Raw genomic sequence first — 17,065 nt, 5'->3', positions numbered from 1 at the left:
CTGTTGCCAGGTTGGCCTCAGACCTGGAATCCTCCTGCCTCAACCTGTTGAGTGTCAGAGATTATAAGCAGTACCATCAGGTCTGGCTTAAAGTCTTAGCTTATAAAATGGTGGTGTACCAGTGGCCAGAGAGATGCTAGCAGGGCAAAGCACTTGCCACGAAGGCCTGATGATCTGAGTTCAATCCCTGAAGCCACATGAAGGTAGAAGGGGAATGCCTCGTGTGTGTACTCGCACACATCAGAATAATAAAATTAATAATTAAATTAAAAAATTTAAGGTGATGTATCTTACTGAAAACTTATTTTGTGTGTGTGTGGGGGGTGTTTAGACAGGGTTTCTCTGTATATCAACAGCCCTAACTGTCCTGGAACTCACTATGTAGACCAGGCTAGCCTCAAACTCACAGAGATCCTCCTGTCTCTGCCTCCCAAGTGCTGAGATTAAAAGTGTACACCAGGCGGATCTCTGTGAGTTCGAGGCCAGCCTGGTCTCCAAAGCGAGTTCCAGGAAAGGCGCAAAGCTACACAGAGAAACCCTGTCTCGAAAAACCAAAAAAAAAAAAACAAAACAAAAGTGTACACTGGGCTGGAGAGATGGCTCAGAGGTTAAGAGCACTGGCTCCTCTTCCAGAGGTCATGAGTTCAATTCCCAGCAACCACATGGTGGCTCACAACCATCTATAATGAGATCTGGTGCCATCTTCTGGCCTGCAGGGATGCAGGTGGAACACTTTATACATAATTTTTAAAAAATCTTAAAAAAAGCCGGGCGGTGGTGGCGCACGCCTTTAATCCCAGCACTCGGGAGGCAGAGCCAGGTGGATCTCTGTGAGTTCGAGGCCAGCCTGGGCTACCAAGTGAGTTCCAGGACAGGCGCAAAGCTACACAGAGAAACCCTGTCTCGAAAAACCAAAAAAAAAAAAAAAAAAATCTTAAAAAAAATAAAAGAGGGAAAATATGGCTTGGATCTTCAGGTGGATCTCTGTGAGTTCGAGGCCAGCCTCGTCTACAGAGTGAGTTCCAGGACAGCCAAGGCTACACTGAGAAATCCTGTCTCAAGGGGGAAAAAAAAGCGTGTGCCAGCTTTTTAAAACACTTTTTAATGATTTATTTATTGTTATTTTATGTACATTGGTGTTTTGCCTAAATGTATGTTTGTGTGAGGGTGCCAGGTCTCCTGGAACGAGAGTTACAGGCAATTGTGAGCTGCAGGTGGATGCTAGGAATTGAACCTATGTCCTTTGGAAGAGCAGCCAGAGCTCTTAACCTCTGAGCCATCCCTCCAGCCCCAACTGAAAACATTTAATTACTAAAATAACCTAAAATTACTTTAAGACTTAAAGATCTCTGCCCTCCTTTTTCCCAACCCAGCTTTCAGAAATACCGAGTTGGGTGTGGTGACATGTGACTGTCACCCAAGTACCCAGGAGGCTGAGGCAGGAGGATCAGGAGCTTGAGGACAGCTTGAACTATAAAACAAAACCCTTCTCAAAACGGAGAGGCAAAGAGAAAGCAAAGGAGAACGTCCTTCTGCTTCTCAGTCAGGCTCTGTGTTCCAGAAATCGGAAACACTTTAAATGCTAACACAACTCTCAACAAAGTTTAAAGTTTTGGAAGATTTTAGATTTCAGACTAGGCATGCTCTCTTCCTTCCTCTCTCCAGGGTCTCACCATTTAACCCAGGTCAAATTCCAATTCACAGCAATCCTCCTGCCTCAGCCTCCAGAGTGCTCCTGGGATCACAGTTGTACGCTGCCACACCCAAAAGTGCTGTGCCTGGGATTTCTTTTCTTGTGGTGCAAAATCAACTGCAGAGTCTTCCTGCTCATGCATGAGCTCTGCCCTCTTTCTGGAGGGGAGAGGTCTTCTTTAGGACTAGCTGACCCTACTCCCCTCCCCGCACTTCTCCAAAGCATCCCCCTTCCCTCGAGGTTAGTGGCACCTGTCTCACCTTCTCGCATCTCTCAGGAGCTCTGACCTCTGCCTGGAGTCTTGGCAAAGTCCCAGCTGCTGCTGATTCATCAACGGAAGCTTTCCCACATGGAAAAGCCTGGAAAGGGAGAACCAGGCACTGGGAGCTTTAAGACACCAGTGCACTTCTAACACACAGACTCCAAATGGCAATGTGCAAGGGCTTATGTCCCTGCCAGGCCCTGAGCTGATGCCAGCAGAAATGTGGACTCGGTCAGCCCGGATGTACATGTGTGCAGATGCCTCATTTCCATTCGCCCCCAGACACTGCAGCTCACACACATACCCCTGGGAAGCTCTGCACAACCCAACAGTATAGGCCAGGACATCCCGGGGACTTTGCAGATAACACTTGCACAGAGCTGTCTGGCTGTCACTGGCTGTCGGAGGTCTGTGGGGCCCAGGCAGCTTGCAGCACACAGCACAGTTGTCAAGGGTAAACATAAGAGGACAAATGGTGGCACATGCCTATAATTCCAGCACCTAGGAGGCTGAGACAGGAGGATTACTGAAAACTTGGGTAATCAGGGCCACATATAAAACAGACAACACAAACATCCAAAAGCATAGAAAAAGAAGAAAGAGAAGTCGGTTAAGATATCCACCCGGTCTGGCTGATTCTAAGGTTTATTGTGTGCATATGAGTACAGAACATGCAGCAACCAAAAGGCAGATCCCTTGGAGCTGGAGTTACAGGTGACTGTGAGCTGGGAACCAATCCCCAAACTCCTGTCAGAGCAGCAAGCCGACTCTTATCGGCTGAGTTGCTGAGTCATCTCCAACCCCTCGGCTAATATTTTAAAGTAAGTCTGTCAAGATAAGGTTAAGGAGGTGAAGCCTTAGGCCAAGGATACAAGTGGAATCAGAGTTTAGTTTTCTGTCCACCAGATGGAATGATGGGGCCTCTTAAATGGAGCCCAGGTGCCTGGGAGAGTGCCGGGGACCCAGCTTTCATCCTGGAGGCTCAGTGTCACGTTGCCACGGGGCTGATTCTGAGATGTGAAGCCTGGTAGAGGCAGACACAGCTGAGGCAGCATCCTGGGGAAAGCCTGTACTCCCCTGGTATTGCAGAGAACACAGAAAGGCTGTGCAGGTGGACACTGGCTATGCAGAGGATGTGACCTGCAGTGACGTTGGAACCGTTTTACCCTCCCTGACCTCTAGAAACCACATGTCAGCTGTCTGGGAGCTTCCCAGTCTCTGCCCTTTTGGGCTTTTAAGATTTGTGTGTATGTGTGTTGAACTGAAATGGGCACCCACCACCCAGCTGGTGGGCACTGGGGAAGGTGCTGCCCTACTCCCAAGACTGGTCCCAGGTGTGTCCTGTGCTGAGCATGGAGGAGATACTGTGCTCACTAGAGTTTTCATTCTCTGTTTCTTTCCCCTCAGTATGTCATGGCCACCGACGTCTTCCAGCTGGGCTACACAGAGGACGGACATTGTAGAGGAGACACCAACCCCAGTATTCCCAAACCCACCAGGCTCCAGTGGGATATCCCAGGAGAGGTAAGCCTGCTGATCCAGAGCATCCTCACCTGGGTCGGAAGGCTGTTTTCCCATGGTGTTCCTGAAGCGGTCCTGAGCTCTGTTGACAGGCAAGCGCTCTTCCAAACAGTGGGAAAGCTGTTTGCCCAGAGCTGGAGAAGGGGCCTGGGCTGCTGAGGGAAACGGGGCTTCAGTTTTCGGCTCCCGGATGAGATTTCAGCTGTGAAGTCACTGAGCTTCTGTAAATTCCCTGCAAATAAGGATAAAAACATAAATCATAGCTGAGTAGTGCACACCTTTAATCCCGGCACTCAGGAGGCAGAGGCAGGCAGATCTCTGTGAGCTCGAGGGCAGCCTGATCTACTAAGCAAGTTCCAGGACAGCTAGAGTTACACAAAGAAACCCTGTTTTGAAAAAAACAAACAAACAAACAAAAAAAAAACCTAAGTCATGTTGACTTGAAATCCTCTAAGTGGTTTTTTAAATTTTTACTTTTTTGAAACAGAATCTCATGTAGCCCAGGCTAGACTGTAGCTTGCTCTGTACCTGAGGGCAGCCTTGATCCTCTACTGGGATGACAGGTGTTCACCACACCGTGGGTTTTCTGGTTCTGGTGATGGCACCCAGGACTTCATGCAAGCTAGGCAAGCTCTCTACCTAATGAGCTACATCCTCCAGCTCCCAGATTGGTAATTTATAATAGTTAAAACTTAACACATTATTTGCTCCCCATAGATATTTTGGGGCTATGTTAGGGTGGCTTACTTCTGTCCTCCCTGCCCCTGTGGCTGAGGCAGGAGAACCACTATCACCTTGTCTCAAAAAGCAACAGAAGATTCGGAACTGCAGTTTACATGTGTGAGATTTTAGAAGCATAAATAATATTATTTTTAAAGGACAGTAAGGAGATTTTTTTTTATAGGAGCCCTGGGAAGAAGGGAGGTTAGGGTTGGAAAATCCTAGCCTGTAGGAATTTCTGGAGCCTGAGAAGTACTTTCTCATGTGGTAAAGTTCTAGACCCAGTGCTCTCAGGTCCCAGGGCTGTATGGGATCCATGGAGAAACCTGACCTTGGGGCCGGGGCTGACCAATCACTGGGTCTCCCCAGCACACCTTACGTTACAGCAGTGTTGGGTTCTCGGCAGAACTGAGAGGGCGATGCGGGTATTTCCTGGGTACCACACAGCCTGCCCTGCTCAGCATCCCTAGCAGAGTGGTCTGCCTGTGAAGCGTCCTGGCTAATCACCAGATTCCTGTTTACACCGGGTCATCTGGGTGGCATAGGTTGTGTAGGCTTGGACCGTCATGTGTGTCCTGTGTCTGCTGGCACACATCAGACAGCAGTCACTGCTTTAAACACCCCATGGCCTCCCCCTGCCGCCACCCCCCCCCTCCCCGCCTCCTGGCCGCTGGCAAACACTGATCCCTTTAAAAAGTAATATTATTTATGCTTCTAGAATTTCACACGTGTAAACAATATATTTTGATTATATCCAATCCTCCCTCCTCCCTCCAACTCCCCCCGGTCCTCCTTGACACATCTTCCTCCCAACCTCATGGCCTATTTTAAATTTTTACTTTTAATTATATGGGTCTATGCCCTTGTGGGTTATGTGTATGTGTGTGAGGTGCCCTTGGAGGCCAGAAGAGTCAGATCCTCTGGAGCTGGAGTCACAAGTAGCTGTGAGTCACCTGACACGGATGCTGGGAACGGAACTCGGGTCCTCTGCAAGAGCAGTACACACTCTTTAGCTTCTGAGCCACCGCTCCAGATTCTCTATAAAATAACAACAGCCCACTGAGTCCACTAGTGCTCCCCGTGTGCTCGTGGGTGTGGACTGGCCACCAGAGCAGGGAACCTCCCATTGGCCTCACCCCTAAAGAAAAAGGACAGCTCCACTCCGAGCAGCCAAGAAGTCCTCAGCTCGAGGTGGGGCCTTATGAGCCCCTCTCCCATCCGTGCTAGTGGTAACTGGCTTGCTGGGTGCAGGCGGCCACAGCTGCTGTGAGTTCATGAGCATAGCCGTCCTGTCGAGTCCAGAAGATGCGTTCATGGCCCCTTTTATGGAATATCTTCCTTAAAATGAGCTTGCTTTGTGCAACAGACCCACAGCTTGGAGCTACCTTCAGTGTCTGTTGGGAGAAGTCTGTCCCTGGGGAGACACAGAGTCTGCCCCTCTAAGACCCCAATGGCAAATCAAAGTATGGTCCCACCAAGGTCGGAGTTTATTGAGCTTGCTCACGGAGCCTGGGTGAAGGTTGCTTCCAGGAACGTGTGGCCCCAAGAGCAGCTGTGCCAGAAGAAGAAGGTCTGACTCAGCGCGGGTGATGGCTCCCCCATTGCCCCGTAGATGGAGTTCTACTTTCTGGTACCCTTCCGTCACCCACATAGTCTAGCATCTTCCAAGGTGACAAAGGCCACTTATGGTTGGGGCAGAATCAGATACAAATGGCTACAAGAAATGTGAGGGCACGCTGGCTATGACATCTGTCACCTAAGTGATCTCCAGTGTTAATTCTTCAGATCTGGCTGGCTAGGCAGGTGTCCCCTTCCTTCATTACTACTCCTTGTTAGTCCCTCCTGAAGCTGCCCACCTCGTCAAAGAAAACCTTCTCCTTAAAGAGCAGGGCCATCGTCCTATCAGAGGCAGAGAGTAGCTGCCCTCTCTAGACCCTCCAAACAAGGACCTGGGCGTGGGGGAGGGGCTGCCTTAGAAGTTTCTTCCACATAATCCTAGCTGCTGTGATGATGTTGCCTGTGATGAGTTTGAAGGACTGTTCTGCTGCACTCTAGGACAGTCTCAAGGGCAGCAGGAGCTGTGGCTCCTGACTGGGTCTCTCCAGAGGTGAGGTAGAGATGCTGTGCCTTTGCCTCACTGGGGCTTCCAGGTCGCCTTTCCAAAAAAACCCCAGAGAAGGTGAAGTGCACATCTCCAAACTTGGCCCTGTCGTGCTCCCCGCTGAGCAGAACCTGCTTCTTTCTCCACAGTGTCAGGAGGTCATAGAGGCTTCCCTGAGCAGTGCCAGTCTCCTGGCAAATGATGTGGACCTGCATTCCTTCCCATTTGACACCTTTGGCAAAGGGTTGATCAAGAAGTGCCGGACGAGCCCCGATGCCTTCATCCAGCTGGCGCTGCAGCTGGCACATTACAAGGTAAGAGAGGAGCTGGGCTCACTGTGGGCACGGTGGGGTCCTACACACGCGTCTGGGCTGTTTCCCTAGTGGGCAGAGGGAGTATAAAGCCTAGCATGGAGGGCAGCTGATACCAAACATCAGCCCAGTAGGTCTCTGAGGTACTGAGGCGTGGAAGGTCACACTGAAGATCACCCTTGGTTTACATCCTTCTCATGTAGTAGCTTCTATCGTAGACAAGAGACAGTTTGAGACATACACAAATGAAGAGTTAAACCTTATAATAGGGGCTGGAGAGATGGGCCAGCCTTTGCAGAGGATCCATTCAGTTGTCGGCAGCCCCGCCTGCAGACTCCCCTTGCTTCAACAGCTGTTGGTACCTCCCATCCCGCCTTCCACAGGTGGCCCCAGGTGACCCTTCTGTCCCATCCTGAAAACAGGCTTTTCTCTTAGGGACTTCTTCCTGCATCTGTCAGCTCCCAGGGCTACCCTCTTGTCCATGGCCACACTGATTGAACGCCTCTTCATCCCCCTGGTCCTGCCCTCCTGCCCCTGTCCTCCCCTGTGTCTCTCAGACCTTCTCATGGCCATGACCTTGCTGTGTGCCTTGTCCTTCCTAAGCGTATTCACAAGCATTCACATCAGCTTGGAGGGCTTTCGTCGGGGTGTGGATGGCCTTAGTCGTGTCTAGGAACAGAAACCAGGACCATCCAGGGGGCTGGAGAGATGGCTCAGCAGTTTAGAGCACTGGCTGCCCTTCCAGAGGACCAGGGTTCAACTTCTAGCACTCACATGGCAGCTCACAACCATCTGTAACTCCAGTCCTCGGGGATCTAATGCCCTCTTCTGGCCTCTGGACGCCAGGCACATACATGTTGCTCAGATGTACATGCAGGCAAAACACCCACACACATACAGTTAAAATTTAAATAAAGTGGGGACAGACTCCCAGCTCCCCAGCCCCATTCCAGGCCACTTCTCCCTGTGGATGTAGATGGTCACTGCAGCCTGTCAGCCTTGAGCTGTGTCTCCTTCCTTTCTAGGACATGGGAAAGTTCTGCCTCACGTACGAAGCCTCCATGACGCGACTCTTCCGAGAGGGTAGGACAGAGACCGTACGCTCCTGCACTACAGAGTCCTGCAACTTCGTGATGGCCATGATGGACCCCATGAAAACGGTGAGGCCATGGTGGCAGAGCACGGCACAGTGCGTGCTTTCCCAGAAGACCCGAGAACGCCGGTCCTGAGGCTCTCTAGCCCTTCCATATGCACCCTTCCTCCTCCCCCATCTACCCCTCCACTCACACCTCCTCCCCCTGCTCCTCTCCCCCAGCTCCTCATGCTTTTTCCTTTGCAAAGGAACAGAAAGCATGAAGAAGTTCAGGAGGGACACATACAGAGTGTTGTCCACTGAGCTTTTGGGAATGAGATTATGTACTGAGAACGTTCATGTGAGAGTGGGCATAGCATAGGAACAGGAAGCACGACACCGTCACGGGTGTCAGTGGACTTTGGCCCTAGGGTCTTCTGAGCCCGTTGCTCGCTCTACCCGACAAAGCTGGGACTTCCTGTGCTCTGCCTCGTGGGAGCCCTGTAGTAGCTTTGTGAAGGGTAGACTCAGGTGAATTCAGTTCACTGTTGGCCCCAGCTCACACATGGCCACATGCAGATCTGTGCCCAGGTCCCCAAGCCCCCGGATAGGTGCTTACCACCAACAGACAATAGGCTGGCTGCAAGAGAGCCCCGCGGAGGGCTCTCTTTCCTCTAGGGAAAAAAAGTGGCAAGTGACTCGATCTGTCACTAGAATCCTCAGTATGCTCCTGCGAGGCCGGGTCTGTCATCGGAGGGTCAGTGCCTAGACATATCTCCATATAAAGGGCACATGGTGCTCAGATGATGTTCTAATGTCCAGAAGAACCCAAAGCAGCCTGTGTGTATGTGTTTGTGGTGGGTGTGGGTGTAAGTGTATGCATGTGTATATGTATGTGTGGTGTGTATATATGAGTGTGAATGGAGGCCAGAAGTCAATGTTGGTGTCTTCCTCCTTATTCTGCACCTTGTATTTTGAGACAAGGTCTCTCACTGAATCTGGAGCTTGCTCTTTTGGCTAGACTGACTGGTCAGCAAGGCCTGAGGAATGAGCTGGGGTTCTCATGTTTCTGTGCAGCAAGCATTCCATTCGGGTCACATTGAAGCCCTCACAGTACTGTTTTAGCAGAATTGCCAACGAGGGTTAGTACTCATCTTCTGTGACAAAATAAACTGAGGGACAGCTGGGGTAGAGCTCCAGGTTTAACAAGAACTCTAACAGCTTTAGAGGTCCACATTTGGCTAGTTCACAGGGGTATGTTCACAGCAGACACCCCCACACACACAGGATGCCTCTCCAACAACCAGCCTGCCCCAGCAGCCCTTCTGAGGCAAGAATCTGGGAAGGGATAGTGGGCCGGTGGGGCTCTGTGAAGACACTTGGTCACGAAACCCTGGCACATCCCCACAGCCTTTTGCAGACCACTGAAGAGAAAGTGGCCCGGTGCACAACAGAACCGTGCAAAGCATGCCCTTGTCCTGTTGACCCTTAGGCAGAGCAGAGGCTCAAGCTGTTCAAGATAGCTTGTGAGAAGCACCAGCACCTATACCGCCTCGCCATGACGGGCGCCGGCATCGACCGCCACCTCTTCTGCCTCTACGTGGTGTCCAAGTATCTCGCAGTTGACTCCCCTTTCCTGAAGGAGGTAAGCCACCTGCCCCAGGCTGCACACTCAGCCTGCTTGTCGGGAACACATCTTAGTGCTCCAGCCGTGCACATCAGCATGGGTGAGAAGGCAATAGGCCTGTGGAGATGCAAGCTGCAGCTTTGGTAACGTGCTTCTTCAGCAGCTCGGAAAGGCTGGCGTGGGCCTTCCTGACAGCAACAGCAGGAGCTGAGTGCTAGTAAAATATGGGAAGGAATTAGGAAGAGATGAGCACTGAGTATCTGTCACCTTTGTTCTCTTTGTATGTGAACCTGTGTGCACTCACGTGAGCAAGTGTACGCACACATGTGGATGGCACAAGAGGACATCAGATATCTTCCGTCGTCACCCTCCACCTTATTCCCTTGAGAACCGAACGTCCAGGGTCAGCTCACCTTGCCAATTTTTTGGCAAGACTGGCAGTCAGCAATGCCCTCTAGTACTGTTTCCACCCACACCCGGCACTGGGGTTGCTGGCATTGGTACTGCTCCGTTTTGTTGTTTCTCCCGTGGATGCTGGGGATCCAAACTCAGGTCTTCCTGCTTGTGCAGAAAACATTCTTACCCACTGAGCCATTTCCCCAGCCCTTCATTTTTGTTCTTTTTTAAAATTATTTTGTGTGTATGGCTGTTTTACCTGCATGTATGTCTGTGTACCATGCTTGGTGTTTGTGGAGGGCATCAGGTCCCCTGGAACTGGAGTTACAGATGGTTGTGAGCAGCCCTGTGGGTGCTGGGAAGAGAGGAAAAGCAGCCAGTGCTTTCAACCTCTGAGCCCATCTCTCCAGTCATCTATTTTTGGGGGTTGAGGCATGGTCTCACTGTGTAGCCCTGGCTACCCTAGAACTCAATATGTAGACCAGGCTGCCCTCAGACTCACAGAGATCCACTTGCCTCTGCCTCCCAAGTGCTGGCATCAAAGATGTATACTACCATGCCTGGCTTCATCTTTGATCTTAATATTTGTGAGTTTAAAAAAATGTAAAGTTTAAGATAGTGTCACCATTGGTCAAGCTGTTCTCAAATTCCTGTGTTCAAATGATTCTTCTGCCTCAGCAACCTAAGATAGCCCGGACTAAAATCATGTGCCACTACATCCAGATTTCTAAAAAAGTTTTTTTGTTGTTGGGATTGTTTTTTGGGGTTGTTGGGTTTTTTTTGTTTTGAAACCAAGTCTCTATGGCCTCAAACACACCACGTAGCCGACGTAGCCTTGAACTGCAACCTCCCTCCACCTCCGAAGTGTTCAGCCTGGCTTTCCTGTCTTCTTGAGACAGGATCTCACTTTGTCGTCTAGGCTAGCCTTAACTAGCAATCTTCTTGCCTCTGCCTCCTGAATGCTGGGAGTATAGTTACACATCACCATACTGGCTTTTAATGGTGGCCGAATATAGTAACTAGCTTAAAAAATCCGTGAAAATCTAGAGGTGGGCTCTTAGAGACTGTCCCAGATCCCACTGACTGTCCTCCACCTCCTAAGTGAGAGGTGCTTTGGTCAAGGGGAGGACCCCCTGCTCACACACTTTAATCTTTGTTCGGCCCTTGGGCTCTTTTCCTTGTCTCCCTGTTAGGGTTCCTCAGGCTGCTGTCACAAAACACTCAGACCACTTGCCACTTGGGGAGGGATGGAGTTATCTGGCTTACACTTCCAGGGCACAGCATCCCTGAGGGAAGTCTGGGCTGGAATGTAAGCAGGAACTCAAAGCAGAAACCATGGAAGAATGCTCCTTGCTGGCTGTGCACAGGCTCACATTTGGTTAACTTTCTTTAAAAATATTTTTTTAAGCCGGGCGGTGGTGGCGCACGCCTTTAATCCCAGCACTCGGGAGGCAGAGCCAGGCGGATCTCTGTGAGTTCGAGGCCAGCCTGGACTACCAAGTGAGTTCCAGGAAAGGCGCAAAGCTACACAGAGAAACCCTGTCTCGGAAGAAAAAAATATATATATTTTTTTACATCTATTAGTGTTTTGCCTGTATGTATATATATATGTATGTGCATCACGTGTGTGCAGTGCCCAGAGGGATGTCTGGAGTAATAGATGGTTGTGAACCACCATGTGGGTGCTAGCAATCAAACCCGGGTCCTCTGCAGGAACAAGTGCTCTTAACCACTGAACCATCTCTCCAGCTCTGTCCAGCTAGCTTCCTTATACAGGACACCCTGTCTAGGGAACAGAGCCACCTACAGTGAGCTGGACCTTCCTGCATCAGTTAGGACAGTCTTCCACAGACACCTTCACAAGCCAAGCTGACACAATTACTCCGCTGAGAATACTTTATGTGCCGCCCCCCTCCCAACCAGGTGATTCTCAGCTGTGTCCAGTTGATAGGCGATGCTCACTAGGAGGAAGGGGTGGGAAAGTGTCATTTGGATGTTTCTTGCTTTGTCACAGGTTTTGTCTGAACCATGGAGGTTATCCACAAGCCAGACTCCTCAGCAGCAAGTGGAGCTGTTCGACTTTGAGAAACACCCCGAATATGTGTCCTGTGGAGGTGGCTTTGGACCAGTAAGTACAGCCAGGCCTATCCACTAACTTCAAGCCCATCCATTGCCCTCAGGCTGGCCTTGAACCCCTCACTACATATCCAGGCTGGCCTTGAACCCACTGCTTCAGCCTCTCCAGTGCTGGGATTCCAGCGGTGAGCCCCCACTGCTGCCCAGTTTTATATTGAGAACAGGAAGTCCCCATCACATGACCTCATTTCCTAGTGATAAAATGACCTTTCTCTCTCTGCAGGTTGCTGATGATGGCTATGGTGTTTCGTACATTATTGTGGGAGAGAATTTCATCCACTTCCACATTTCTTCCAAGTTCTCTAGCCCTCAGACAGTGAGTATATTGGGAACTCCTTTTTCCAGAAATGGGGTAATTTCCTTTGTGGAGGGAGCACATCTTTAACAGAAACATTAATTCAGGTTTATTAGCTTAGGTATTTTCACATAGATGAATTTTACTCATTTGAAAGGTGTATGTTTATTTCGTTTATCTACCTTTGCTGGTAGCAGTGGTCTTAAGTGTGTGTATGTGTCTGTATGTGTTTCTGTCATTCTGTTTTAAACAACTCTGTAAACAAGTTCTGGCCTCACATGAACTTGGTGCCGTCTGAGGAGCCCCGGGGGAACCTCTGTAGCATCAGCCCTTATGCAGCCAGTTCTACAAAAGCTTCTAGGCTGCCAACCCCCACCATCGACCCAGAGTCCGTGAGAGTGTGGTTCAGGAAGCCAGGTGTGAGGTGCACACCTGTAATCCTAGCACTACTTAGAAAGCTGAGGCATGAGGGTTGAGAGTTCCAAGATAGCCTGGGATAGAGCAGAGTGATAGGGAGGCCTCAGATCTGACCCATCCACCTACATAGCAGGTCACCTATGGGCTGTCCCCCACTGAATGCTCAGGATGCTTTTCTCATCCCTTCAGTCATTCCTGCAGAGCTCAGAGAGTAGGAAGACAGGAGGCTGGACTAACCCAGGACAGAAGATAATGGGAGACCCTCTGCATTCCATTTTAATTCTTGGTGTGTGTGCGTGTGCGTGCATGCGCACATGTGCACACATGGGTGCAGAGAGCACTCAGTAACTATCCTATCAGTCTCTTTATTCCCTGGAGACAGGGTCTCTCTCTGGACTTGGAGCTCAGTTTGGGCCTAGGCTGTTTGATTAGCAGGTTTTCAGAAATCTCGCTGCCTCTGCCCCCATCCCCAGCTGGGTTAGACGTAGGTAAGGCCACGTTTGGTTTTTATGTGGGTGCTGGGGATTCAAACTCACGTCCTCAGGTTTGCACAAGCATTTTGTCCACTGAACCATCTCCCCAGCTCCTTTCATTTGGCTTTTGAAGATAGTCTTGCTATAGCCCAGGATGGGCTTGAACTTGATGTAGTCCATGCTCCTGCCTCATCCTCTCAGTTGCTGGGATTTGCCCGGCTGCTGATGTGGTGTTCTGCTGTTTCCCTCAGGACTCACACCGCTTTGGGAAGCACCTGAAACAAGCCATGATGGACATCATCACCTTGTTTGGCCTCTCCATCAACTCTAAGAAGTAACCCTCCTGAGGCACGTGGAAGGAAAACAGACTCTTGTGATACAAACCAAATGAAGAATAGGCGTCGCTCCTGATCGTAGGACAGGCAGAAAATTGCTCTTCTAAAACTCAGTTTTCCTTCCAGAAGGTTTACCGTCTGTCTCCCTAGAACAACAGTAGGCTCCACCGTGTGAAGTGTGACCCTACGACATCCAGAGATGCCCTGGCTCCAGGAATATTGGGCACAGTCCCCTGAAGTCTTTTGAATCGGCTCCTACTGGATGAAGGGATTAGAATGCTGGTGGATTCCTGGATTATTGGGGTTGCAGCTTCACACGTGTTGGAGGTGACAAGACTTCCTTGGGGTAACCTATAAATACCTGGGACTGGAGGGTGCCTGACTCCACCCAGGCGGTGCAGACGTCACCTTGTGCAAGAGTGTCTCCGGAGCCAGCGGAGGTAACAGCTGTAGCTAACACACACGTAATGCACTAATGGAATGCCTGGGCTTGGGATTAAGGTTTTGCTGCGGGTGCCAGGCGTCATTCCTTTGGGAGTCCGCATCTGAATCTCCACATTACCAGGAAGCAGAACACCATTTCCTCAGTGTCACCACCCTCACGGGTCTCCAAAACCCAGTGCCTTAAAGACGGAAGCCCCTTGGGAAGTGGGGCATTAGGAAGACTTATCTGTCAAGTCTTTGGGTGGATATGTGAGGATGTTGCTTCCCCTCACGATTTCCTACATAGGGAAGTAAGCACTTCCCCTCCCCCCAGAAGACCAGGTCCCTGGTGAAGGCAGTGATGCTGGAGTCTCATTACCAGTTCCATTAAAAGCCACAAAACAACAGGCATGTGTCAGCAGAGGGGAGGGACTTGGTAGTCAAAGGCTCCATAGCTGGAAGCCAGCCGGAGAGTGTGGCTTGCTATGCTTGGCAGCTGGTGGCAAGGGGAGTAGGACCTTGGTCACTGAGTCAGGCATAGAACTGACACAGGCAGCCTCACAGGCAGCAGGAGACGAACACCCTGGACATCAATGGAATTACCTTCTAATCCCACCCAGTCAGAGAGGAGGCCTGCTCTCAATTCCATAGAAGACGAGGTCATTTTGGTGACAGACTCAGGGGTCTCAAGTGATGGGTGCTTTGTACCTAAATGCCATCCCTCAATGGGAGTGCCTTTCTTGAAAGCGCCTGATGGACCGCAAGGCAATCCCACACTAAGTCTGTGTGGTATTATGTAAACTTAAGAATAATGGATCCCTCCCCCCATCGCCATCCTGTCCTGACAAGCTTAGCTATCGGTGTTTTCAATCATGTATTTATTTTTCTGAAAACTTCAGTGTGCCCTCCGGCCTGGCTCAATCCCTGCCCCTGTGCTCGCACTAGCACGAGAGTGAGGGCGGGGTGACCAGAGTGCCCAGAGGTGCTGGTGAGCAGCTTATGCATGTCTTATGCATATACATGTATAAATTTTGTAATCTAAAATAATCACACCTAAAAGGGCCAAAGATTTGTTTCCTCTTAAAAACAAGAAAACAAAAGGCAACATAAATGCAAGAGCAGAAACAAACCTAAGTCAGAGCCACCTAAGGGTCGCTGTTCATGACCACTGACCAACCTGGGTTACCCCGAGGAGCCCTGCTAGTGCCCAAGCGTCACATTCCTCACTCGGGTTTCCAGTGTCCTTGCTGCTCCTGAGCAGTTACCAATGCAATTCCATATTCCTTACAAGGCAGAAGGGTGGGCTTTCACTGTGTGTGTCGAAAGGAGGAGGTAAGACTATTATGTATTTAATTTAATGTTGAACAAAACGTAGTCTTACTGTAGCTGGTTTGAATTCGGTATCCTAACCTGTCCATTGCCTGTAAATACCATATGCTGTCTGGATATAAATCTTAGAAATGCATGTGTGAATGAGTGTAGCTGACCATTAATAAAACATTAATCCCTTCTACTACAGCATTTGTCCCTGTCTCCTTCGTCATACTAATCATTGGGGTTATATGACGAGTCCTGGCTTCTGAGCATGGCTTCCGGCAGTGTGGGGGACAGCACTGTTCATGTACTTGACTCAGGAGCAGCGTGCAGTGGAGCCCGCCTCTGTCAATTCTCCAACCACTCCTTTGTGAGTGCCTCGCACCACAGCAGGTGCTTAGTGACACATGTTACATGAATGATGGCTGTTTCCTCTTCTCAGAACGTGTAATTGTGTGCCTGTGTGGCATATGCTCGTGTGTACAGCTGTGTGGGTACATGCAGAGGCCAAAGGCGTCCTCCATCGCTCTCTGCCTCCTTCCTTTGAGACAGGGAACCTGGGCTTGCATTTCTTGGCTATGCTAGCAGCCAGCAAAGCCCCAGCAGTCCTGACTCTGCCCCGCCTCAGTGATGGGGTTACGGGCGGGCACACCTGGTCTTCGTGTTGTCTGTGTCTTGCCTCCTGAGCCATCTCTCAGTCCAGCACTGAGTTTCTTCCGCAGGCTTTCCTGAACATCTGCTGTAGGCACTGAGAATGCAGACCCGACTCCCCACCTCCAGTTCTGGGTGTCAGCTCCAGTCCAAGACAGCCAACTGAAGGATGTTAAGTATTGTAACTCCAGTGAAGGCTGGGTATGATGGCATAGACCCTGAATCCCAGTACTAGGAAGGAAGGAAGGAAGGAAGGAAGGAAGGAAGGAAGGAAGGAAGGAAGGAAGGAAGGAAGGAAGGAAGGAAGGGAGAAAGAAAGAATTTAATTGAGATCAGTAGTGTACAAATGTAATCCCAGCACTCAGGAAGGCTGAGGCAGGAGGACTACTTCAAGTTGGAAAGCAACCTGGACTAAATAGTACCAGGCCAACCAGAGCCACACAAGAAGACCCTGTCTCAGAAAAACTAAAACGGCTGGTGAGCTGGTTCAGTGGGTAAAGGCTTGCTGCCAAGCCTGACATCCTGAGTCTGACCCCTGTCTTAGGGTTTCTGTTGCGGCGACCAAACACCATGACCAAAAAAGCAAGTTGGGGAGGAAAGGGTTTATTAGGCTTACACTTCAGCATTGCTGTTCATCACTGAAGGAAGTCAGGGCGGGAACTCAAACAGGGCAGGTTCCTGGAAGCAGGAGCTGATGCAGAGGCCATGGAGGGGTTCTGCTTACTGGCTGGCCTCCATGGCTTGCTCAGCCCACCTTCTTATAGAACCCAGGACCAGTAGCCTAGGGATGGCACCACCCACCATGGGCTGGAACCTCCCCCATTGATCACTAATTGAGAAAATGCCTTACAGCTGGATCTCGAGGTATTTCCTCAACTGAGGCTCCTTCCTCTGATGACTCTACCTGGTGTCAAGTTGACACACAAAAAAAAACAGCCAAGGCCAGGTGGTGGTGGTGCACGCCTTTAATCCCAGCACTTGGGAGGCAGAGCCAGGCAGATCCCTATGAGTTCGAGGCCAGCCTGGTCTACAGAGTGAGATCCAGGACAGGCAGCAAAGCTACACAGAGAAACCCTGTCTCAAAAAACCAAACCAAAACAACAACAACAAAAACAGCCAATACAATCTCAGAATCCACACAGTAGAAGGTAAGAATCAACTCTCCACTCTGGAAAGTTTTCCTCTCCTTCAGAGCCATGGTGTGTCTACACATGTACACACACATACACGATAACTGTAAATAAAAAAACCTGAAAGCAGGGGCTGGAGAGATGGCTCAGAGGTTAAGAGCACTGGCTGTTCTTCCAGAGGTCCTGAG

The 17,065-nt window shown here is 50.2% G+C and overlaps 1 protein-coding gene across 2 annotated transcripts in view; it reads left to right on the top strand.

The window, feature by feature from the left end:
- Cpt1a (carnitine palmitoyltransferase 1A) overlaps positions 1 to 15,300 on the top strand; it is a 67,383-nt gene extending 52,083 nt beyond the window's left edge. For both annotated transcript variants that reach the window (XM_052712248.1, XM_052712247.1), the window contains exons 13-19: positions 3,363 to 3,479; positions 6,447 to 6,611; positions 7,634 to 7,768; positions 9,173 to 9,325; positions 11,718 to 11,831; positions 12,063 to 12,155; positions 13,276 to 15,300. In XM_052712248.1, coding sequence (XP_052568208.1) covers positions 3,363 to 3,479; positions 6,447 to 6,611; positions 7,634 to 7,768; positions 9,173 to 9,325; positions 11,718 to 11,831; positions 12,063 to 12,155; positions 13,276 to 13,362 — 864 coding nt within the window. In that variant the 3' untranslated portion in view covers positions 13,363 to 15,300. The remainder of the gene's footprint in view (positions 1 to 3,362; positions 3,480 to 6,446; positions 6,612 to 7,633; positions 7,769 to 9,172; positions 9,326 to 11,717; positions 11,832 to 12,062; positions 12,156 to 13,275) is intronic.
- Positions 15,301 to 17,065: the final 1,765 nt, after the last annotated feature.

Source organism: Peromyscus californicus, unplaced genomic scaffold, assembly GCF_007827085.1.
Source record: "Peromyscus californicus insignis strain IS unplaced genomic scaffold, ASM782708v3 Scaffold_4__1_contigs__length_199733344, whole genome shotgun sequence".
Classification (NCBI taxonomy): domain Eukaryota; kingdom Metazoa; phylum Chordata; class Mammalia; order Rodentia; family Cricetidae; genus Peromyscus; species Peromyscus californicus.
This window is presented reverse-complemented; position numbering and strand designations above follow the sequence as displayed.